Source organism: Coregonus clupeaformis, chromosome 35 (genome assembly GCF_020615455.1).
Source record: "Coregonus clupeaformis isolate EN_2021a chromosome 35, ASM2061545v1, whole genome shotgun sequence".
Lineage (NCBI taxonomy): Eukaryota > Metazoa > Chordata > Actinopteri > Salmoniformes > Salmonidae > Coregonus > Coregonus clupeaformis.
This window is the reverse complement of record NC_059226.1, coordinates 30,260,124-30,286,396: the sequence shown is the minus strand read 5'-3', so window position 1 is coordinate 30,286,396 and position 26,273 is coordinate 30,260,124. Positions and strand designations below refer to the sequence as shown.

General features: G+C 45.0%; 1 protein-coding gene across 1 annotated transcript in view; it reads right to left on the bottom strand.

Moving 5' to 3' along the window:
• LOC121551826 (voltage-dependent calcium channel gamma-2 subunit) overlaps nt 1-26,273 on the bottom strand; it is a 78,843-nt gene that overhangs the window by 9,128 nt on the left and 43,442 nt on the right. Inside the window, exon 2 of the mRNA XM_045210990.1 lies at nt 16,885-16,968. Coding sequence (XP_045066925.1) covers nt 16,885-16,968 — 84 coding nt within the window. The remainder of the gene's footprint in view (nt 1-16,884; nt 16,969-26,273) is intronic.

Sequence of the window (26,273 nt, the reverse complement as noted above, 5' to 3'; positions counted from 1 at the left end):
GAGCTTGGAGGGTACTATGGTGTTGAATGCTGAGCTATAGTCAATGAACAGCATTCTTACATAGGTATTCCTCTTGTCCAGATGGGATAGGGCAGTGTGCAGTGTGATGGCGATTGCATCGTCTGTGGATCTATTGGGGCGGTATGCAAATTGGAGTGGGTCTAGGGTGACAGGTAAGGTAGAGGTGATATGATCCTTGACTAGTCTCTCAAAGCACTTCATGATGACAGAGGTGAGTGCTACAGGGCGATAGTCATTTAGTTCAGTTACCTTTGCTTTCTTGGGTACAGGAACAATGGTGGCCATCTTGAAGCATGTGGGAACAGCAGACTGGGAAAGGGAGAGATTGAATATGTCTGTAAACACACCAGCCAGCTGGTCTGCGCATGCTCTGAGGACGCCGCTAGGGATGCCGTCTGGCCGGCAGCCTTGCGGGGGTTAACATGCTTAAATGTCTTAATCTCGTCGGCCATGGAGAAGGAGAGGCCACAGTCCTTGGTAGTGGGCCTTGTCAGTGGCACTGTGTTATCCTCAAAGCGGGCGAAGAAGGTGTTTAGCTTGTCTGGAAGCGAGACGTCGGTGTCGGCGACGTGGCTGGTTTTCCTTTTGTAGTCCGTGATTGTCTGTAGACCCTGCCACATACGTCTCGTGTCTGTGCCGTTGAATTGCGACTCCACTTTGTCTCTATACTGATGTTTTTCCAGTTTAATTGCCTTGCGGAGTGAGTAGCTACACTGTTTGTATTCTACCATATTCCCAGTCACCTTGCCATGGTTGAATGCGGTGGTTCGCGCTTTCAGATTTGCGCGAATGCTGCCATCTATCCACGGTTTCTGGTTAGGGATTGTTTCATGTGAGATGAGTGTAGCTCGGTGGAGCTACCTGTACTTTGTATTGCCGGGGTATATTTTCCCCGTGTGCCTGTATTTGTTCCAGTGCGCCTATTTTGCTAATTTTGTACATTCAGCATAACTCCATCAAGGGAAATATAGTATTCTTTCTAACAAAGATATCTACATATATTTCAGGATGATGTGTATCTCTGGAAATAATTTGAAGTCATGGAAACATTACAGTTTTGAAAACATAGCTTGTCCAAAAAAAGTGGTCTATTGGCACAATTTGAGCCTAGGACAGGGGAAAGTTAAGCCGCCTACAAATGGCTGCACTGAATGAAATATTACCACTACCCTTTTAAAACCATGTCTGGCATTATTTCCCAAACACAATTAAACACAATCTCTTTTTTGTCTTTTCATCATTTTAAACCTGTTTTAGGCCTTTGTTACCTCATATCCCAGTGATAATGCCTTGCATCACACCTGGAAAGAAAACACTTGAATTTGCTCAACTTGCCATTGGCTCAACAATTGTCTCAACTTACCCCATGACCATTGGCTCAATTTACCCCATGGCAAACATTTGACTATATTAGCCCACACAGCTACAAACCTCTAACACAATAAATTAATTTGACTTGGTGAAAATCCGTTTTTTGGACCTAACTTGCTTACCACTTTTTCCATGTGGTTTCTTCCTTCACAGACTCCATGAAATGATGTCCTTTTCCTAAATATTTGGTCAAATTATCCATTTTGTGTATGGTGTTCTAGAAACAAGGGTGGCTCAACTTACCCCACTGTCCCTTACCAACACTACCCAACACAGCTCAGAGTGACTCATAATACTGTACCAACACTACCCAACACAGCTCAGAGTGACTCATAATACTGTACCAACACTACCCAACACAGCTCAGAGTGACTCATAATACTGTACCAACACTACCCAACACAGCTCAGAGTGACTCATAATACTGTACCAACACTACCCAACACAGCTCAGAGTGACTCATAATACTGTACCAACACTACCCAACACAGCTCAGAGTGACTCATAATACTGTACCAAAACTACCCAACACAGCTCAGAGTGACTCATAATACTGTACCAACACTACCCAACACAGCTCAAAGTGACTCATAATACTGTACCAACACTACCCAACACAGCTCAGAGTGACTCATAATACTGTACCAACACTACCCAACACAGCTCAGAGTGACTCATAATACTGTACCAAAACTACCCAACACAGCTCAGAGTGACTCACAGTGACTCACAGCCAGGGATCACTCTATTGCATTAACGCCACATAACACATATTCACACTTACCATCATGTCCATTTACCAGTACATTACCAGTTTACGGCTTCAGTATATAAATAGCATATTATGTTGTATACACACAGAACACGCACACACGCACACACGTACGTACACCAATAAATATGCAAAGAGTTCTCTTGACAAAGGCATCTCTTTGAACCTTCTCTCTCTTCTCTCCTCTCTCTCCCTCTCTCATTGACAGTGTTGTGAGAGGAAATTAGCATTGGCTCTTAATCAGCCTCCCCCAGCCCTGAATGTGCTGATGTGCAGGACAGGGTCATGCTAATCAGGTGCCTCAGCTTCCAGGCACATTGATTTAAAACTACAAACACTTATTAATCCAGCCCCGCCCTGCTGAGCCCCCTCCTCCTCCTCCTCCTCCTCCTCCTCAATACTCAGTCTCAACCAAGAAGCCTCCTGTAGGAGGCTGGTGAGGGGAGCATAGCTCATAATAATGGCTGAAATGGAATGGTATCAAACACATGGAAACTATGTGTTTGCTGTGTTCGATACCATTCCATTCATGCCGTTCCAGCCATTACTATCCTCCCGTCCTCCCCAATTAACGTGCCACCAGCCGCCTGTGACACACATATGCACACAAAGTTATCATATGCACTCAGAGTTGCACACAAGCATGCGTATGCACACTCTCACACTACCCCTATACACGTACACTCTCTATATAAACACAGACCTAAGTTCTTTTTTTTTTTTTGTCTTACACGGAAAATCCAAGTACTGTATGACATAGGCCTACAGTGGACTGCATGCTCTCTGACATTGCAGTCCCCCACTGAATATCGCTGTCATATTAACATAACATATCACACAGCAAAATCCCTATCCACACACACCCCTCACACACTCATCCACACACAGACTGGTCACTGGAGCACAGTGGAAAATAATCTGGGCCGCCCGGCACATTGAAGTCCCTTCACATGACAGGCCTGCTCAGACAATTAAAGACCACATTTCAATTACTGTAATTACCCTCCACTCCACTGCTGATGTCCCCATAGACCAGGCCTACCCGTCTGCCTGCCTGCCTGACAGCACTGTGCCATAGCTAGCTGCTCTGGGTTAGCTTAGCACCAACTGCCCAGAATCACTACTCGCTCTGTTAGCTTAGCATTGACACAACAGTAGCCTACATAATCACTGCTGTCTGTGTTAGCTTATCTTAGCCTTAGCATTTACACAAACAGCATAGTAGCCCATAGACTAACACAGGGTAGAGGAGTCCCTATTAGTTTGAACACACAGTAACCCTACTTAGTCTGTTAGCTAGCTTAGCAGCCAGAACAGCACAATTAGTAGCCCAGAGCACAGGGCAGAGGAAGCTCAATTTAAAATTAGCCTGGTACAACAGTGAATGGCATGATAGCACAGAGAGATGCTCCAATACATATGGATAAGACTGGTAATACTGTGGTTTATGTCACGATATGCCACTGTTAGCATAGTACTACAGCATGCACTAACATGGGTCAATACAGAGAACCCCTGCATTGAATGTGTATATGTCACAGTGTGTGAAGGAAGGCTAACAAGCAGTGGCGGCTCCTGAAAAAATTCTCAGGAGGGGCAATTTTTCTGATGATTTAGGTGACCTACACACATTTAAAAAAAAGATATGTCCAGCAACAACATGAAGACAGGGGCAGCATATAAGTCAATACCAGAAGCATTTATTGACTGATCTCAAAAGTGTTGGCTTACCAGGGTTGGTGGAGCCCTCAGTTTCATCTTTGCCTCGCAAAGCTAACTCAAACACTCCGCAAAACTTCACACACTGGATTAGCCGGCTGAGGATGTGGCGGTTCTTGCTAATGTCGTAGTAAATATATTTGTTATAGTGAATATGGAATATGATATGTTGAGTAAAATGTTGTGCTAAGATCTATTTAGGTCAGGAGCTGGTTATAAGTTCTGTTCCTATCCAATAACAATGGACAAAAGGGTCCTATCTTGTCAGCCTTGTCAGCAGGTGGCCAAGGACAACACCCACGCCATAGGCCTCTCAGTTCTTCCAACTCACGAGTTCTTGCTCTGAGGACACACACACACACAAACACACACACACACACACATCATCACTGTTAAACACACACACACACACACACATCATCACTGTTAAACACACACACACACACACACAAAAAATCCCCTCTCTTAGGCTGAACATTTGAAGACAGAGAACCCGACTCAGAGCCAATGCAACAGTGACAGTAGCCTGAGGTGACCTCGCCCAACTCATCAGGACCAATCAGAAGATCAGAACTACTAGATTGAACCTACTTCATTTATTGCATAAAATGTCTGCACACAATGTTTCGGGGCTCTCTTCAGATAATAATAATAATAATAATAATAATAGCCATTTAGCAGACGCTTTTATCCAAAGCGACTTACAGTCATGCGTGCATACATTTTTGTGTATGGGTGGTCCCGGGGATCGAACCCACTACCTTGGCGTTACAAGCACCATGCTCTACCAGCTGAGCTACAGAAAGTGGATACTCATGGATGCGCATTGCAATTGTAAAATGTCAACACAATTGGAGACACCACGTCATTTTTGGAGACATGTTATTGACAGTAAACTATTGTAGATGCGACTGCTAACTAAATAAAACATTTTAGCTGGCTAGCTAATCATCTTAGCTAAATGTGGGGCAAACAATTCAGTTATTTACCGTTAATTTGAGGGATTGGGGTGAAATAAATCGAGTTACATAGTGATACTTTACGATATACTGTATTGACAATATCGCAATATTTTAGCGCTAGTTGGCTGTACCTGCACCAAAACACCATTATTGTTCCTTCATAGCTTGTTCTCAATCTTTTCACATTGGGAGCCAATTAGTTTTCAGCACTTTTATTTCCATGACTGATCAAAACTCGTTCTCATGGCTTTCTGATCCCTCTGCAACAGACATATGGTGCGCAATAAAATCACAGTATCGAATCGCAATACGTATAGAATCATGAGACTCGCAATGCTGATGCATATATCTTATCGTGAGGTTCCTGGCAATTCCCAGCCCAAGTTCATTTGCCACAACAAATCTCTTCGCTAGCAAACGCTAATATTTTGGTAAGTGATGCAAATAGTGAACTATGTAGGGCCAGGATGTAAAATATATGTAGCTGCAGCAATTTCTCTTATCTGATATGGTAAGTAATGGGGCTTAATTTATAGCTCCCTAAGAGTTTGACGAACGGGTCCGTGAACGCGATTCCAGATATATTTACCTCTGAATAAACTGCCTTTATTACACCATATCCACATCCAGTAAACTTGTGATTATCAACACTAACCTCATCGTTGTGGCGGCGGACAGCTAGCCTGTATCCCTCGTCATCCAGTTGAGTGAGTGGCAATGTCTTTTTTTCGTTCGTACCAATTTTTTGGAAAATCCTCGGGTGTAGGACTTTCCGCCTTTAGTAGAAACCTGTTGAATTATTAAATTTGGTCTGGGAGGTCCTAATTGTTTCGTTGCCAATTTATCTTCATTTGTTCGCCGACAAAAAGGAACTTCTTTCAAAGACACAATCGAGTTGGACTGAAGCCTAGCCATTTTGATAGTAGTAGTGAATTGATTGAGGCTGCTACCTGGTCTTTTCTTAGTTACGTTCATTCGTGGTTACGTTATGTATGACGAAAGCGCGTAAGTGCAAGCCCACAGACACCCATAGAGAATGTATTGAAAGCTTTGAAATGTGAAACAAATAGATTTTACATGACAGGCTATGAGAGACTTCTGGGCGATTTTCAACCTGACTGAAATCGCCCAAAAAACGGGCGGGGCCATTTGAAGCACGACTTTAGCCTGATTTGACATTTAGTGGCTGTCAGATCAGACGTGAACACTGATAACTGCTGTTGCCGTGATATAATTTTTTATAAATTTATAATTTTTTAAAATTATTTTTTATTTTTTTATTTTTTTATAATTGATTAGAAAAAAAATCCCTTCCTTTTCCCGTTTGGCAGTGCGTCGCCCATATCGCCCTATTGAACAAGCCGTCCCTGCTAACAAGTGTCCGTATGCAGTCACAAATAACGGTTGTGTAATCTCTGTGTTACTGTTACTGTCCCTGTGTTTACGAGATACATTCTCTCACCTCCGAGTTTATGAGAGAAGGCTTCCATATTTCCAGCCTTAATGAGATGTGTAGTTAGAACGCTGGCACTTCCTCGCTCCACCAGGCCACTAAAATGATTGCCTTTTCATTTATGGGCCAGTGTGTGTTTATGTATCTGTCGATGGACTCCATATTTGTCGCCTAGGCCACCACTGTTACACAGCTACACTAAGACATCTCTCTCTAGCTACCTAACACCACACAGTAAATCCAAGTGGACAGCCACAGTAATAATAGGCCCTAATAGACTCCCTTTAAGGCTGTCACTCATGATTAACACATTATCCTGATGACTATCCTCTCCCGAGGCAGTGGAGGTCATGTGATGTGACCCTCCCTCTGGTCCAATGGCTGTGACCGTGGTCCACGGTCCATGGCCCTGGCCCCAGGCGGAACCAGCGTGACCCATCAGGGCTCAGGGCCGAGCGACCGGCAGCCCATCCTCCCTCTGGAGCTGGAACTCCCATGCTGGGCCACAACCAATGATCTCCCCCCTGTCGCCTACACCCCCCATCGCCCCCACTGTCCCACCCCTGCTGGCCTACATGCAAGCCCCCTGTGTGTGTCCTGCCCCAGACCCATTGATTTTATTGGGCCAGATTAGGCCAGAGACAGATTAGGCCAGAATCCAGCCCCCCTCTCTGTATTAACTATGTAGCTCGTCACACCATGCTCTGACCCCTAGTGAACCCTGGCTAGGATCCACAAACAGAGACATCTTTACCACAGACTGCCATCCATGTCATTACTGACACAACTATAGCTACAACAAGACTCACAACGTATTTTCTACTCTATCTGACTGTGTCTCTCTCTCTCTCTCTCTCTCTCTCTCTCTCTCTCTCTCTCTCTCTCTCTCTCTCTCTCTCTCTCTCTCTCTCTCTCTCTCTCTGTATCGCTCTGTCTGTATCTCTCTCTGTCTTTCTTTATCTCTCTCTCTCTCTCTCTCTCTCTGTATCTCTTTCTCCCTCTCTCTCTGTATCTCTCTCGTTCTCTCTCTGTATCGCTTTCTGTATCTCTCCCTCTCTCTCTCTGTATCACTCTCTCTCTGTATCTCTCTCTCTGTGTATCTCTCTCTCTCTGTATCTCTCTCTCTGTATCTCTTTCTCTCACTCACTCTGTCTCTCTCTCTCTCTCACTCCCTCTCCCTCTCTCTCTCTCTCTCTCTCTCTCTTTATCTCTCTCTCTCTGTATCTCTCTGTATCTCTCTCTCTCTCTCTGTGTAAGTGTGGTTATCACAGTAATGTATCAACCGTTGCTTGCATAACTGGGCGTTTTCTTTTACTCCTTTCTTCTCTCTCTCTCTTTCTCTCTCAGCTGCTTAGTGCCAAGTAGAGCAGTGGAAGATGGGAGCTCGGACACGGCATGATCTAAAAACCCACTGGCGCTTTAGTATGCCTCAGCTGGGTTATATAACTGTGTGTGGATGTGTGAACCACCTGGCTATTGGGAGAGCCGAGGATTCACAGTCACTACAGTCACTACTGCAAAGCAGCTTGCTACTGTGTGTGTGTTTGGGGCTGTATGTCTGTGTGTGCTATGTGTGTGTCTGTGTGGTTTTGGGTCTGTATGTCTGTGTCTGTGTCTGTCTGTGTGTGTTCAAGTATGGGGGAGTTGTGGTGCACGTACGTATTCAAGAACATTCTGTGCCTTTCCTCTGTATATGTCAGATTTGCTCACTTCCGATACTGGTGTAGGCTGGTGTACTGTGAGCTAGCAGGTGCTGAATCACAGGATTACATACATCACTGACGAGTCCCCTCAGTCTGAGTGTGAACTCCCCCTGATGTCACTTCCTGTGGGTTTTTACCTGAGGTGACATAATCTCTATTGCATAACCCTCCCCCTCTCCTTCTACCCTGTGAGTGGCTGGCGTACTCTCTCTCTCTTTGGTCTCCCTCCAGATGCTCTGTGCAACACCTCATTATGGAAATACCAGGTGTGTGTCCTCCACTAAAGTCAAATGGGGTAAATATATAAACTAATTCCCTTCACAGACCACACCAGCCTGGCTATGATAAAACAGGCAGATTAGATATTAAAGCTACAGTATGACACCCACCTCTCTCTGAACCTGTCCCAATGTGGCCCACTGTGCCCTCGTGACCTCACTCTGCCCTACCATCACAGATGAGAACACACACACGCTCACTTTGTCACTAAGGTAGGGGGCTCACTTTGTCACTGAAGTAGTACATAGCTCCAGACCAAAAAGACATGCTGTTCACAGACGGGTGTGCGGGGAGAGAGAGGGAGAGAGAGAGAAAGAGAGAGAGTGATAGAGGCCTGACCTATATAGGAAGGAGGCTGAAATATTTATGGATGTGAGTGTCCTAATTGGCAAGCAACTGGGAGCACTGCGGCCCTCTCGTCCAATCACAGAGCAGGAAGCGGTTAAAACACATGCACACACACACACACACACACACACACACACACACACACACACACACACACGGGTGTATGGTCTAAGGTCCGCAGTGTCACCTCGCCCCTGCGCCCCTGTCAAGGCCAGTGACTTAGGGCACCTCGTTAAGGCCCAGCTTCGTTAGGGATGATTCAGCTTCGTTAAGGCTTCAGCATCGTTAGAATCATTACCTGTTATCATAACTGTCCTCTCTGGCACATACGGACGGGCACAATCGCTCAGAGAGCTAAGTCAAACACAGCCTAATTGGCTAGGCTTAATCTCCAGGACTGGCAGTAACATGCACTGCTCCACTCTCCTCTCCTCTCAGAGTGGGCTTCAATTACTGTCTGTCCTGATGGAGACCAGGAGATGAACACAATCTGACTCCAGTTCAGTTGGGCATCACTGGGTGGGGGAAGGGAGGGGTCAAATGTCTGGAACATTGTTAAACAGGCGTGGGGCCGAGGCACCGCTCATGACATGGAAATGTGTGCTGATCAACTGGATCAAAGCATTGATCCACCCAATGGGTTGTTTGTGGTAAAATGACATTTTCCATTTCCTATATTTTGAGTGAGAACTGTTCAGGGGAAAAATGAGGGGACCTTGCAGCCCTTTTTGAATGTACTAGGTCAATATAGTTAGTTTAACTTTTTTGTTTGAAACTCTCAATACTGTGTTGAAACTGTGTATTATTCTATGAGAATAAACAAAACCCATAATTTGGTTTTGAGCATTGTACACTTCAAAGTCTCACAGTCGCAGTAATCTTGTGACATGCAGTAGACATGTTTTGATCCCAGTCAGTCCCAAGAGCAAAATTAAATAGGGAGTGGAAAGGCTATCCTTAGAAGGTCTATGACAGGGCTAATGTGTTCTTACAGTGGCTTGCGAAAGTATTCACCCCCGTTGGCATTTTTCCTATTTGTTGCTTTACAACCTGGAATTAAAATTGATTTTTTGGGGGTTTGTATAATTTGATTTACACATCATGCCTACCACTTTGAAGATGCAAAATATTTTTTCTTGTGAAACAAACAAGAAATAAGACAAAAAAACAGAACTTGAGCGTGCATAACTATTCACCCCCCCAAAGTCTCTTGGGGTATGTCTCTATAACAGAATGAACAGCGCCGGAAGAATGAACAGCGCCGGAAGAAGATGGCTGCCGTTTTACAGCCCTCTAACCAATTGTACTATTATGTGTGTTTTTCCGCGTTATTTGTAATTTATTTTGTACATAATGTTTCTGCCATCGTCTCTTATAACCAAAGAGAGCTTCTGGATATCAGGACAGCGATTACTCACCTCGCGTTGGACGAACACTTTTTCTTCAACGAGGCGTTCGCGAAGGATATTCTACAGACTCCCGACAAGGCCCAGATCCCCGTCATTCGCGTGAGGAAGAGACGGAGATATCGTGGGCGCAGATCCGGGTGCCTTGTAAGGATACGACGGCGAACGAGTAAACTGCCTCTCCCATCAATCCTATTAGCCAACGTTCAAGCTTTGGAGAATAAAATGGACGATTTAAGATTACGGTTATCCTACCAACGGGACATTAAAAACTGTAATATCTTATGTTTCACGGAGTCGTGGCTGAGCGACGACAATGATATCATTCAGCTAGCAGGCTATACGCTACATCGGCAGGACAGAACGGCAGACTCGGGTAAGACGAGGGGTGGCGGTCTCTGTATATTTGTAAACAACAGCTGGTGCACAAAATCAAATACTAAGGAAGTCTCAAGGTTTTGCTCGCCTGAGGTAGAGTATCTTATGATAAGCTGTAGACCACACTATTTACCAAGAGAGTTTTCATCTATATTTTTCATAGCTGTCTATTTACCACCACAAACCAATGCTGGCATTAAGATTGCACTGAATGAGTTGTACAAGGCCATTAATCAACAGGAAAACGCTCATCCAGATGCAGCGCTCCTAGTAGCAGGGGACTTTAATGCAGGGAAACTTAAATCCGTTCTACCTAATTTCTACCAGCATGTTAAATGTGCAACCAGAGGGGAAAAAACTCTAGACCACCTTTACTCCACACACAGAGACGCATACAAAGCTCTCCCTCGCCCTCCATTTGGCAAATCTGACCATAACTCTATCCTCCTGATTCCTGCTTATAAGCAAAAACTGAAGCAGGAAGCACCAGTGATTCGGCTAATAAAAAAGTGGTCAGATGACGCAGATGCTAAGCTACAGGACTGTTTTGCTAGCACAGACTGGAACATGTTCCGGGATTCTTCAGACAGCATTGAGGAGTACACCACATCAGTCACTGGCTTCATCAATAAGTGCATCGATGATGTCGTCCCCACAGTGACCGTACGTACATACCCCAACCAGAAGCCATGGATTACAGGAAACATCCGCACTGAGCTAAAGGGTAGAGCTGCCGCTTTCAAGGAACGGGACTCTAACCCGGACGCTTATAAGAAATCCCGCTATGACCTCCGACGAACCATCAAACAGGCAAAGAGTCAATACAGGTCTAAGATTGAATCATACTACACTGGCTCTGACGCTCGTCGGATGTGGCAGGGCTTGAAAACTATTACAGACTACAAAGGGAAGCACAGCCGCGAGCTGCCCAGTGACACAAGCCTACCAGACGAGGCTAAACCACTTCTATGCTCGCTTCGAGGCAAGCAACACTGAAGCATGCATGAGAGCACCAGCTGTTCCGGACGACTATGTGATCACGCTCTCCGTAGCCGATGTGAGTAAGACTTTTAAGCAGGTCAACATTCACAAGGCCGCAGGGCCAGACGGATTACCAGGACGTGTACTCCGAGCATGTGCTGACCAACTGGCAAGTGTCTTCACTGACATTTTCAACATGTCCCTGACTGAGTCTGTAATACCAACATGTTTCAAGCAGACCACCATAGTCCCCGTGCCCAAGAACTCTAAGATAACCTGCCTAAATGACTACCGACCCGTGGCACTGACGTCTGTAGCCATGAAGTGCTTTGAAAGACTGGTCATGGCTCACATCAACAGCATAATCCCAGAAACCCTAGACCCACTCCAATTTGCATACCGCCCCAACAGATCCACAGATGATGCAATCTCTATCGCACTCCACACTGCCCTTTCCCACCTGGACAAGAGGAACACCTACGTGAGAATGCTATTCATTGACTACAGCTCAGCATTCAACACCATAGTGCCCTCAAAGCTCATCACTAAGCTAAGGATCCTGGGACTAAACACCTCCCTCTGCAACTGGATCCTGGACTTCCTGACGGGCCGCCCCCAGGTGGTAAGGGTAGGTAACAACACATCTGCCACACTGATCCTCAACACGGGGGCCCCTCAGGGGTGCGTGCTCAGTCCCCCTCCTGTACTCTCTGTTCACCCATGACTGCATGGCCAGGCACGACTCCAACACCATCATTAAGTTTGCCGACGACACAACAGTGGTAGGCCTGATCACCGACAACGATGAGACAGCCTATAGGGAGGAGGTCAGAGATCTGGCCGTGTGGTGCCAGGACAACAACCTCTCCCTCAACGTGACCAAGACAAAGGAGATGATTGTGGACTACAGGAAAAAAAGAGGACTGAGCACGCCCCCATTCTCATCGACGGGGCTGTAGTGGAACAGGTTGAGAGCTTCAAGTTCCTTGGTGTCCACATCACCAACGAACTATCATGGTCCAAACACACCAAGACAGTCGTGAAGAGGGCACGACAAAGCCTATTCCCCCTCAGGAGACTAAAAAGATTTGGCATGGGTCCTCAGATCCTCAAAAAATTCTACAGCTGCACCATCGAGAGCATCCTGACTGGTTGCATCACCGCCTGGTATGGCAACTGCTTGGCCTCTGACCGCAAGGCACTACAGAGGGTAGTGCGTACGGCCCAGTACATCACAGGGGCAAAGCTCCCTGCCATCCAGGACCTCTATACCAGGCGGTGTCAGAGGAAGGCCCTCAAAATTGTCAAAGACTCCAGTCACCCTAGTCATAGACTGTTCTCTCTGCTACCGCACGGCAAGCGGTACCGGAGTGCCAAGTCTAGGTCCAAAAGACTTCTCAACAGCTTCTACCCCCAAGCCATAAGACTCCTGAACAGCTAATCATGGCTACCCGGACTATTTGCACTGCCCCCCCACCCCCATACTTTTTACGCTGCTGCTACTCTGTTAAGTATTTATGCATAGTCACTTTAACTCTACCCACATGTACATATTACCTCAACTACCTCAACTAGCCGGTGCCCCCGCACATTGACTATGCAACGGTACCCCCCTGTATATATAGCCTCCCTACTGTCACTTTATTCTATTGTATATATAGCCTCCCTACTGTCACTTTATTTTTACTTCTGCTCTTTTTTTCTCAACACTTTTTTGTTGTTGTTTTATTCTTACTTTTTTGTTTAAAATAAATGCACTGTTGGTTAAGGGCTGTAAGTAAGCATTTCACTGTAATGTCTGCACCTGTTGTATTCGGCGCATGTGACCAATAAAATTTGATTTGATTTGATTTGATTTATAAGCTTGGCACATCTAGACACTGGGATGTTTTCCCATTCTTCAAGGCAAAACTGCTCCAGCTCCTTCAAGTTGGATGGGTTCTGCTGGTGTACAGCATAAAGTGGTCCTATGGACAGATACTCCAATCTCCGCTGTGGAGCTTTGCAGTTCCTTCAGGGTTATCTTTGGTCTCTTTGTTGCCTCTCTGATTAATGCCCTCCTTGCCTGGTCCGTGAGTTTTGGTGGGCGGCCCTCTCTTGGCAGGTTTGTTGTGGTGCCATATTCTTTCAATTTTTTAATAATGGATTTAATGGTGCTCCGTGGGATGTTCAAAGTTTCAGATATTTTTTTATAACCCAACCCTGATCTGTACTTCTCCACAACTTTGTCCCTGACCTGTTTGGAGAGCTCCTTGGTCTTCATGGTGCCGCTTGTATGGTGGTGCCCCTTGCATAGTGGTGTTGCAGACTCTGGGGCCTTTCAGAACAGGTGTATATATACTAAGATCATGTGACACTTAGATTGCACACAGGTGGACTTTATTTAACTAATTATGTGACTTCTGAAGGTTATTGGTTGCACCAGATCTTATTTAGGGGCTTCATAGCAAAGGGGGTGAATACATATGCACGCACCACTTTCCTATCATTTATTTTTTCGAATTTTTTGAAATTCATTTCACTTCACCAATTTGGACTATTTTGTGTATGTCCATTACATGAAATCCAAATAAAAATCCATTTAAATTACAGGTTGTAATGCAACAAAATAGGAAAAACGCCAAGGGGATGAATAATTTTGCAAGGCACTGTATTGGGGCCAAATTGCAGTTTTTGTGACACTCCCTTCTAACGCGGCCTGTGATCATCATAGAGGGAAACAGAAGGCAGGTCCATGTTCCAGAGAGTCTTAGCTTTCGGGAATGGGGTCATAATAGCTTATAGCCAAAACGGTTCAAATGCTAGAGCCAAATTCTAAGGGAAAAAAATTATCCAACATGCCACATTGGCTTCAGAAACCGCCAGAAGCTTCTGTTTATCACAGTGAGCGTTTCATTCTATCTGTTCTCCTCTACTTTTCCTTGCTGGCAAAGTACCAGGATATTGTCTCTGGTTTTGAATCTGAATTTAGAGAACTGAATTTGAAAACTTGATCTGAATGCATCTGAGAAGTTGAATATATACAACTTTTATATACAGTGGGGAAAAAAGTATTTAGTCAGCCACCAATTGTGCAGGTTCTCCCACTTAAAAAGATGAGAGAGGCCTGTAATTTTCATCATAGGTACACGTCAACTATGACAGACAAATTGAGATTTTTTTCTCTCCAGAAAATCACATTGTAGGATTTTTAATGAATTTATTTGCAAATTATGGTGGAAAATAAGTATTTGGTCACCTACAAACAAGCAAGACTTCTGGCTCTCACAGACCTGTAACTTCTTCTTTAAGAGGCTCCTCTGTCCTCCACTCGTTACCTGTATTAATGGCACCTGTTTGAACTTGTTTTCAGTATAAAAGACACCTGTCCACAACCTCAAACAGTCACACTCCAAACTCCACTATGGCCAAGACCAAAGAGCTGTCAAAGGACACCAGAAACAAAATTGTAGACCTGCACCAGGCTGGGAAGACTGAATCTGCAATAGGTAAGCAGCTTGGTTTGAAGAAATCAATTGTGGGAGCAATTATTAGGAAATGGAAGACATACAAGACCACTGATAATCTCCCTCGATCTGGGGCTCCACGCAAGATCTCACCCCGTGGGGTCAAAATGATCACAAGAACGGTGAGCAAAAATCCCAGAACCACACGGGGGGGACCTAGTGAATGACCTGCAGAGAGCTGGGACCAAAGTAACAAAGCCTACCATCAGTAACACACTACGCCGCCAGGGACTCAAATCCTGCAGTGCCAGACGTGTCCCCCCTGCTTAAGCCAGTACATGTCCAGGCCCGTCTGAAGTTTGCTAGAGTGCATTTGGATGATCCAGAAGAGGATTGGGAGAATGTCATATGGTCAGATGAAACCAAAATAGAACTTTTTGGTAAAAACTCAACTCGTCGTGTTTGGAGGACAAAGAATGCTGAGTTGCATCCAAAGAACACCATACCTACTGTGAAGCATGGGGGTGGAAACATCATGCTTTGGGGCTGTTTTTCTGCAAAGGGACCAGGACGACTGATCCGGGTAAAGGAAAGAATGAATGGGGCCATGTATCGTGAGATTTTGAGTGAAAACCTCCTTCCATCAGCAAGGGCATTGAAGATGAAACGTGGCTCGGTCTTTCAGAATGACAATGATCCCAAACACACCGCCCGGGCAACGAAGGAGTGGCTTCGTAAGAAGCATTTCAAGGTCCTGGAGTGGCCTAGCCAGTCTCCAGATCTCAACCCCATAGAAAATCTTTGGAGGGAGTTGAAAGTCCGTGTTGCCCAGTGACAGCCCCAAAACATCACTGCTCTAGAGGAGATCTGCATGGAGGAATGGGCCAAAATACCAGCAACAGTGTGTGAAAACCTTGTGAAGACTTACAGAAAACGTTTGACCTGTGTCATTGCCAACAAAGGGTATATAACAAAGTATTGAGAAACTTTTGTTATTGACCAAATACTTATTTTCCACCATAATTTGTAAATAAATTCATAAAAAATCCTACAATGTGATTTTCTGGAAAAAAAAATCTCATTTTGTCTGTCATAGTTGACGTGTACCTATGATGAAAATTACAGGCCTCTCTCATCTTTTTAAGTGGGAGAACTTGCACAATTGGTGGCTGACTAAATACTTTTTTTCCCCACTGTACTTGAAATGATAGTTTGTAAACTTGATACACAGACAATGAATGCAATATCTACCATATTGAAACTGAATATATAAATATTGAATTTTTATATTTAATTAAATGTAAATTGAATTTTAAAACTGAATGCAATATTCACTCAATTCAGTTTCAAGTCATGAAATACAAATTCAAAAATATTACATTGAAATTCAATATCCTAATACAAATTCAAAATTATGGAATTCAAATACAATTTCTGTTGCCATTGAAATCACTCCATAGTAATCATGTAATTTTAGGATTAGTACAGCAGCTTGTTTGACACTAATTTCCATGTCTTGCTAGCAGTGAGGAAAAGAGAGGAGAAATCAATGGACGTTACGTTACACATGGCAGGCAGTAAAAACAACCATGAGAGGAGAGGTGCTTGGCAGAGTTCAGACCAGACTGACAGGCACTCACTAAATGCAGGATACAGTTTAGAGATATCTAAAATAACGCACAGGCCCACCAGAAATACTGTCACTGTATTAACTGTCAGGGGCTGGGTGGGGAAAGTGGGCCAGTGTTAGAATGGGCTCAGGTATTAAATATGAACAAATGTCAGTTGAAGCAAGAGGATGCGTTGTTGGCAGATTTCTGTCTCACGGTCACCTGACTGAAGGTTACCTCATATTAAATACTACCCTCTCTTAAGGAGATTAGAATGTACACAGTTCTACATGTGTGTAGTATTTGTGTAGTATTTACATGATTCACTACAATACAGTATCAAATGCACAGAAGGGATGCCCAGACCACACTATCCCTTGAGGCTCACCTGTTCTTCTGTACTGTAAAAGTGAAAGCCAAAGAGAGGAGACTCACGTAAGAAGTACTCAGAGGGGTCCGCTTCGTAGTCCGTGTCCTCAGGAAAGTGATCTATCTGTTTACACATCCCTTTAAAGTTCCCTGGAGGAGAAACAAGAGAGAAAACACACGGGGTCAGAAAAGCTGTCACAGAGGAAAAATAATAATAGAATCAGGTAAAACGCCATAGTAACACACAGTGTGACATGAGTCAGTTCAAACCCATGTAGTTATGAGTGTACAGGTAACTGCCAAAATAAAGGAAACACCAACATAACATAACAACATAAAGAAAGATGGCGCCGTTCTGGATAGTGAGCTCGTGAGATCCACAGGAAGAGTTGAATAGAACAGAGGAATTATTTTGGATAGGACACAGCACTTGAGTGAAGGTATTGTATGCCTGCAGGAAGGAAGGGATGGTGAGATGCGGGAGGAGATCAAGTGATGGAGGGAGGGATGGATGGATGTGTGTTTTGGGGATACCTGAAGCACGGCCGGCAGAATGGAGGAGGATGTGGATCCTGTTCCGGTGTGTGAAACATATGGGCCAGTGATTTGTTTGTGTGGGTAGCAGAGAGATGAATATATAATGAGTGATAGGCTCCTGGACATTTACAGTAGCTATGCTGGAAAATGTAGTCAAGGGGTCCCAATGGGTGCATTACATGTAGGTGTGGATAACAAAAAAGATGGCGGTGTTCTGGATGGCCGCTGTTTTGCAAGCTCCGACCCAATTTAGCTAATTTGTGATTCTTTGGTAGTTTATTTGTACTTTATTTTCATGAAATGTATCCGCTATTATTTCTTACAACCGACAAGAACTTTTGAACATCAGATCGGCAGTTATTTACTGTACCTCAATTCCGGCTTCAACTTCAACTACGACTCATCTGCCCTGAGCTCTTTCTGTAATTCCGACCTCCATTTTCGGGCTACCCAAGAGAAAACGCCGACATTACAGAGCCAAGAGAGGGTTGATCCTTGCGAGATTAAGGCTAAGGGAAAACCAGCCACCTCTTCCCTCTATTCTACTGGCCAATGTACAGTCACTTGATAATAAGATGGATGACCTCTGATCGCAAATTTGCTACTAACGGGAATCTCTAAACTGCAATATTTTCAGCTTTTCTGAAACATGGATCTTGGACAAAATACCCCCCATGGCTATCCAACTCAATGGAGTCTCCATTCACAATGCAGACAGGATAGTGGAGTCGGGGAAATCGAGAGGGGAAGGGGTTTGCCTCTTCATCTACAACAACTGGTGTGCTGACTCGAGCACGATGGAAGTGTCAACCCATTGTTCACCCGTCTTGGAATACCTGATGGTCAAATGCCGACCCTTCTACCTCCTGAGAGAGTTTCAGCTGTTATTGTGACTGTTCTATACATTCCACCTCAGGACAAGAAAAAAAACAATAGCACTTAACAAACTGTACGAGGCTATAACCAAGCAGGAAAACTTACATCCAGAGGCTGCTTTTCTGGTTGCCAGTGATTTTAATTTTTTTGTCATTAAGACTTCCATCAACAAGTCTCCCTCGCCACTAGGGGCGATAAAGTCCTAGACCACTTTTATTCTACCCACAAGCAAGCATACAAGGCCCTCCCTCGTCCGCCATTCGGCAAATCAGATCATGACTCCATACTCCTGCTTCCTGTTTACAAGCAGAAGCTCAAACAGGAATTTCGCTGCTTCCACAATGAAAGACCCTGGAATAACACTGAGTTTGCCGCTAAACTAAAGGGTAGGGCTACCGCACACAGGGCTATCGCACATAACCCTGAGGCTACGGCTGAAGAGAGGAACAGGTACAAGAAGTCCCGCTATGACATCCGCAGAGTCATCCTGCCGGGTGTCAGGGCTGCCACCCACTCAGAAGATTGGGTGATTTCGCTCTCTGAGGCTGACGTGAGTAAAGTCTTCAATCAGGTCAACACCCGCAAGGCCGCGTGGCCCGATGGTATTCCAGGGCACGTTCTCAAAGCATACGCAGAACAGCTGGCAGGCATATTCACTGTAATTTTCAACCTCTCTTTGTCCCAGTTTGTAATCCCCACGTTTTAAGATGACCACCATCATTCCTGTTCCCAAGAACTCTAAGGCTTCATTCCACAATGACTACCGCCATGTAGCACTCAGATTTGTAATCATGAAGTGCTTTGAGAGGCTGGTTATGGCACACATCTATTCCATCATCCCAGACACCCTAGACCCACTCCAATTTGCATACCGCCCCAACAGATCCATAGACGAAGGTTCTCCCATCTCCACAGAGGAACTCTGAAGCTCTGTCAGAGTGACCATCGGGTTCTTGGTTGTCATGTGAATTTCTATCTCTAATTCGACCTAAGCTTGAATCATTACCAGAGGTTGTAAAGCTCTGGTTTTAATCATCAATGATTCAAGGTCCACAATCCACAAGTAATTATCAGTAAATTTTATTTAAGGAGAGCTCTGCTCAAAAACACAAATATCCTGTTTTTATACTCCTTGACAAACAAAGACACTATGCTCCTCCCACCTTTCTTAAACAGTTCCCGCCTTCCCCCTTGAATGGTTAGTAACGCCCCCTCTGTTAGTGGGTTGACACTACATGATAATTCTAACATTTATACTGTGTTTGGGGTGAAATTATTTAGTCATTATTCTTAAAATCCAAATTAATCTAACATTGGTCAACTCCCTGACCAAGGCCCTTGTCCCCCGATTGCTCAGTTTGGCCGGGCGGCCAGCTCTAGGAAGAGTCTTAGTGGTTCCAAACTTCTTCCATTTAATAATGATGGAGGCCCCTGAGTTCTTGGGGACCTTCAATGCTGCAGAAATGTTTTGGTAACCTTCCCCAGATCTGTGCCTCGACACAATCCTGTCTTGGAGCTCTACGGACAATTCCTTCGACCTCATGGCTTGGTTTTTGCTCTGACATGCACTGTCAACTGTGGGACCTTATATTGACAGGCCTTTCCAAATCATGTCCAATCAATTGAATTTAGCACAGGTGGACTCCAATCAAGTTGTAGAAACATCTCAAGGATGATCAATGGAAACAGGATGCACCTGAGCTCAATTTTGATGAGTCTCATAGCAAAGGGTCTGAATACTTATGTAAATAAGGTATTTCTGTTTTTTATTTGTAATACATTTGCAAAAATTTCTAAAAAACTTATTTTCGCTTTGTCACTATGGGGTATTGTGTGTAGACTGATGAGGAAAACATTTTATTTAGTCAATTTTAGAATAAGGCTGTAACGTAACAAAATGTGGAAAAAGTCAAGGGGTCTGAATACTTTCCGAATGCACTGTACATTTATACTGACTCTACACACATACACACCTACAATCATCATATATGCTGCTGCTACTCTGTTTATCATATATCCTGATGCCTAGTCACATTACCCCCATACATATCTATCTCTATCAGTCCAGTATCCCTGCACATTATAAATATGGTGCTGGAACTGGCCCTGTATATAAATTTTTTACATTTTAGTCATTTAGCAGACGCTCTTATCCAGAGCAACTTACGGTTAGTGAGTGCCTACATTATTTTTTCTCATACTGGTCCCCCGTGGGAATCAAACCCACAACCCTGGCGTTGCAAGCGCCATGCTCTACCAACTGAGCTACACAGGACTAGTATATAGTATGCTTACTTACTTTATGGTGTTCTTCTTATTTCTTATTTTTATATCTTGTGTGTTTTTGTCCCACTTGGTTATTTTTAGTATTACATTGTTATTGATTACTGTATTGTTGGGGATAGAGCTTGCAAGAAAGACATTTCTCTGTACTTGTGCACGTGACATTAAAACTTGAAACTTAATAGGGCGTTGGGCCATCATTGGCCAGAACAGCTTCAATACACCTGGGCATAGATTCTACAAGTGTCTGGAACTCTATTTGAGGGTTGCGACACCATTCTTCCACAAGAAATTCCATAATTTGGTGTTTTGTTGATTGGTGGTGGAAAACACTGTCTCAGGCACCGCTCCAGAATCTCCCATAAGTGTTCAATTGGGTTGAGATCTGGTGACTGAGACAGCCATGGTATAATTAAGCAATAAGGCCAGAAGTGTTGTGGTATATGGCCAATATCCCATGGCTAAGGGCTGTTCTTAAGCACAACACAACGCGGAGTGTCTGGACACACCCCTTAGCCATGGTATATTGGCCATATATCACAAACCCCAGAAGTGCCTTATTGCTATTATAAACTGGTTATCAACGTAATTAGAGCAGTAAAAATAACAGTTTTGTCGTACCCGAGGAATACGGTCTGACAGACCATGGCTGTCATTAATCATTAATCGAACCACCCAGTTTATATAATATGGTTTACATCATTTTCATGCTCATCAAACCATTCAGTGACCGCTCTTGCCCTGTGGAGTTGGGCATTGTCATCCTATGGGGGCATAGCCATGGTAGCCAAAATAATGGCCTGCCCAGCATTTTTATACATGACCCTAAGCATGATGGGATGTTTAATTGCTTAATTAACTCAGGAACTACACCTATGTGGAAGCACCTGCTTTCAATATACTTTGCATCCATCATTTACTCAAGTGTTTCCATTATTTTGGCAGTTACCTGTATGCAGGGGCGCAACTTTCACTGGGGATGGGGAACATGTCCCCCCCACATTCTGAAATTGCATTTTTGTCCCCCCCCAGTTTTATAATTGGAATGTGATAGTCCCCTGTAGCTCAGTTGGTAGAACATGGCGTTTGCAACGCCAGGGTTGTGGGTTCATTTCCCACGGGGGGCCAGTATGAAAATGTATGCACTCACTAACTGTAAGTTGCTCTGGATAAGAGCGTCTGCTAAATGACTAAAAATGTAAAAATGTAAATGATGCAAAATGTGGCAACGGTGTGCTTTAGGACCATGCGGACACCTCCGAGCGGTCGGGTAGGCTGTTTGGAGTGTTTATCTGACTGGATAATAATATGTCCCCCCTACTTCTAAAACCAAAGTTGCGCCCCTGCCTGTATACAGTGAGGGAAAAAAAGTATTTGATCCCCTGCTGATTTTGTACGTTTGCCCACTGACAAAGAAATTATCAGTCTATTATTTTAATGGTAGGTTTATTTGAACAGTGAGAGACAGAATAACAACAACAAAATCCAGAAAAACGCATGTCAAAAATGTTATAAACTGATTTGCACTTTAATGAGGGAAATAAGTATTTGACCCCCTCTAAATCAGAAAGATTTCTGGCTCCCAGGTGTCTTTTATACAGGTAACGAGCTGATATTAGGAGCACACTCTTAAAGGGAGTGCTCCTAATCTCAGCTTGTTACCTGTATAAAAGACACCTGTCCACAGAAGAAATCAATCAATCAGATTCCAAACTCTCCACCATGGCCAAGACCAAAGAGCTCTCCAAGGATGTCAGGGACAAGATTGTAGACCTACACAAGGCTGGAATGGGCTACAAGACCATCGCCAAGCAGCTTGGTGAGAAGGTGACAACAGTTGGTGCGATTATTCGCAAATGGAAGAAACACAAAATAACTGTCAATCTCCCTCGGCCTGGGGCTCCATGCAAGATCTCACCTCGTGGAGTTGCAATGATCATGAGAACGGTAAGGAATCAGCCCAGAACTACACGGGAGGATCTTGTCAATGATCTCAAGGCAGCTGGGACCATAGTCACCAAGAAAACAATTGGTAACACACTACGCCATGAAGGACTGAAATCCTGCAGCGCCCGCAAGGTCCCCCTGCTCAAGAAAGCCCATATACAGGACCGTCTGAAGTTTGCCAATGAACATCTGAATGATTCAGAGGAGAACTGGGTGAAAGTGTTGTGGTCAGATGAGACCAAAATGGAGCTCTTTGGCATCAACTCAACTCGCCGTGTTTGGAGGAGGAGGAATGCTGCCTATGACCCCAAGAACACCATCCCCACCGTCAAACATGGAGGTGGAAACATTATGCTTTGGGGGTGTTTTTCTGCTAAGGGAACAGGACAACTTCACCGCATCAAAGGGACGATGGACGGGGCCATGTACTGTCAAATCTTAGGTGAGAACCTCCTTCCCTCAGCCAGGGCATTGAAAATGGGTCGTGGATGGGTATTCTAGCATAACAATGACCCAAAACACACGGCCAAGGCAACAAAGGAGTGGCTCAAGAAGAAGCACATTAAGGTCCTGGAGTGGCCTAGCCAGTCTCCAGACCTTAATCCCATTGAAAATCTGTGGAGGGAGCTGAAGGTTCGAGTTGCCAAACGTCAGCCTCGAAACCTTAATGACTTGGAGAAGATCTGCAAAGAGGAGTGGGACAAAATCCCTCCTGAGATGTGTGCAAACCTGGTGGCCAACTACAAGAAACGTCTGACCTCTGTGATTGCCAACAAGGGTTTTGCCACCAAGTACTAAGTCATGTTTTGCAGAGGGGTCAAATAGTTATTTCCCTCATTAAAATGCAAATCAATTTATAACATTTTTGACATGCGTTTTTCTGGATTTTTTTGTTGTTACTCTGTCTCTCACTGTTCAAATAAACCTACCATTAAAATTATAGACTGATCATGTCTTTGTCAGTGGGCAAACGTACAAAATCAACAGGGGATCAAATACTTTTTTCCCTCACTGTATATGTATGTATGTAAATGTAACACACAGCGATGTTAGGAAACATGATGATGAAACTCCACAGAGGAGTGGGCGCTCTGCCCTTCTCATAAGCACCAGGGACTCTAATGGATCTCCCTAGCCCAGGCAGCACATGCCCTGGTCTCGGCGGTCATGCGAGCCTGAGGTTGCTAGTCAGAATGGAGGCCTCTCCGGCAGCAGGTGGCGGCTTGTAAACAAGAGTGGCACAGCTGGTGAGACCTGGAGCGGCTCCAACTGCTGTGCAATGGGAACCTCATCTCCTAATGCTCATTCATTTGGCTGACGCCTCAGTGTCCAGGCAGCCAAGCCACTCGCTCTGCCCTTCCAGGAAACAGCCTGCCTGGCCTGGCCTGTCCTTCTTCCCACTTCCTCCCTCTTTTCTCTCTACCTCCATCCCTCCATTCCTCCATGCTGTGGTACCACAGAAGGTCCATCCGTGATGGGGTCACTCAAGGTCGCACGGCAAAGGAATCACCCCATAAAGCGGTCATTAATGCCCCCCTGCTTGAGGAAGGAGGAAGCAGACGAGGAGGAAGCAGACGCCGGGGCATGCGATTGGGCCAGATTACCGTCTCATTAACTTCTTCATCTCCTTCTCCCTCCAGTGTCCGTCTAATTAGGTGAACAGGTGTTTGTTAGCCGGGTGCCAGGTGTTGCTTAGGAGAAGTTGGCGGGAAGGCAGGATGGGCGCCGCGGGTGGGGCTGGGTGGGGCGCTGGTTTTGTGAATGGACCCCACGTACGGAGGACGGATCCCCGGTGAGAACCGCTCGGATATGAGAGAGACTGGTGTCTGAGGGGAGAGCTATCAAACAGACATACCACTGCTCTTCCTCCTGTGCACAGTGTGTGTGGTAGGTCTCACAGAAGGCTGAGGGGAGACAGTGTCTGATACACAGAGGTAACTGCCTGTTAACTGTCTGAGGGTAGTTAAGGTTTCATCAGAGGAGAGTTTGTTGTGATTGTTCAATGAATGTCATTGAGTTTTGACCGAGCGGTTGGCAGAGGCCATGCTAGGCTGGAGTTGGGCTGCAGCAGAGGAGTGTGGGAACCTCGGTGTGAAACACACACTAATCCTTCCTCGGTGGACAAAGTCCAAAGTGCTGACGGTGTGTGTCCACTCCTCTCTCTCACCTTCCCCAGCTCTGGCCCATAATCAAAAAGCACTCATTGATTTCCATCAACAAGTTCTGTGGCAATTAACAAGAGACAGGGAGGAATATATGGGAAAGAGGGAGAGGAAGGGCAATAAACAGAGAGAAGGTTGAAGTCCAGAAGAGAGCGGGATAGATCTGTTTCGATTGTCACACTTTCATCATTGTTGGATCGAGATTTGCACCTTGCAAAAAAACTCATAGGCCTACAAAGCACACCAAATTCAGTGTGCGACTCTTAACACCACTGACACCACAGTACAGCCACTGAGCCTCCACAATAAATAACATCTATCAAGAAGTGGGTCAAATGCAATGAAGGAGAAAAAGAAGGAGTATCCATTTCAATAAGAATACGACTGTTTCTGTGTAGTTCCACAGCACACTCCCAATAGAGTTGCTGGAACAAAACTTGTAACATTGAGAACACAGCATCCACCCACAGTGCACCACGTGTCTTTGTCTTATCAACAGCTAAGATCACAGAGTGGGAGTATGGTATAGTTTGCAGCTGGCTGTCCCGTCCACAGTTGTGTCATTTGTTCAAGCAGCTGCGGAGAGTAGCCTATTGGGGGAACCACTTCAATTAGTGCGCTGAAAGATTTATGTGACACTTAACCGCTCCAAACGGTCCTTTTCTTGTAAGACATGTAAACTCAGCACGCTGGTAAATATTTTATACTGGCATTTTCATTTTTTGGAAAGCTCCCCTACAAAAGTGTGTGACCGGGGGAAGGGTGGAGGGGGGGAGAGGGGGAGAGAAGGGAGGAGGAGGGCGGAGGGGGGAGAGGGGGAGGCCCATCAGGCAGGGGACCCATAAATGGATGTCAGGGTGTTAACGGAGACTCACGTGTCTGGTGGGTCACGACATCTTCATTCAGCATTTACAGACAGGCCATAGTATCCACTATGTTACCTCTATCTCAGGGTTGCTCACTTTAGCAAGCTATAGTACTAAAAAGCAATCGAGGCAGTGTAAGTATAGCAAGCCTTCTAGCTGGGCGTATAAGTCTTGTGCTAATCATTTCTAAAGCACTTACCATTAAGAACATAGCCAGGCCATGGGGCTCTCCTGCAGTGACCGACCCATTGGGTCCCATCAGCTGGCTCCATACTACGGGTCAGCGCTGGACTTCCTCAATCACCCTAACGACCACTGGCCACCATGCCCCCTACTGTGGGGATGAGCTATGGCCTAACCCCTAGGTCCTCTCCTGTCTCCCCTGTCCCACACTGTCATAAAGCGCTTCATTACTAGAGCAGACCAGGGTGAGACAGATCCATTCAGGAGAGGAGAGGAGGAAGAAGGGAGGTGGACAAGGTCAAGTGAGTGGCTGGTGGGTAGGTGTAGATTTACAATCGCCCACCCCACAGAGGCTCCCAGTCTGCTCAGCCCCTGGATTTTCCAGTCGATGTTCCCACATTTTCTGTTCCCTAGAGACGGCTGTATGTCTCCAAGGTTGTGTCGTCATGGGGAGATTCCAGCGATGAGGCTCTGATTTGTAAATTGGCCTCTGCTCTGGTAAGTTCTACTCTATTGACATGACCTTCATGTTGGGATCAACATTCTGGATAAAATTCCTCACATTGAAATCAATAGTATTTAATTTGAAACATTCTAAGGT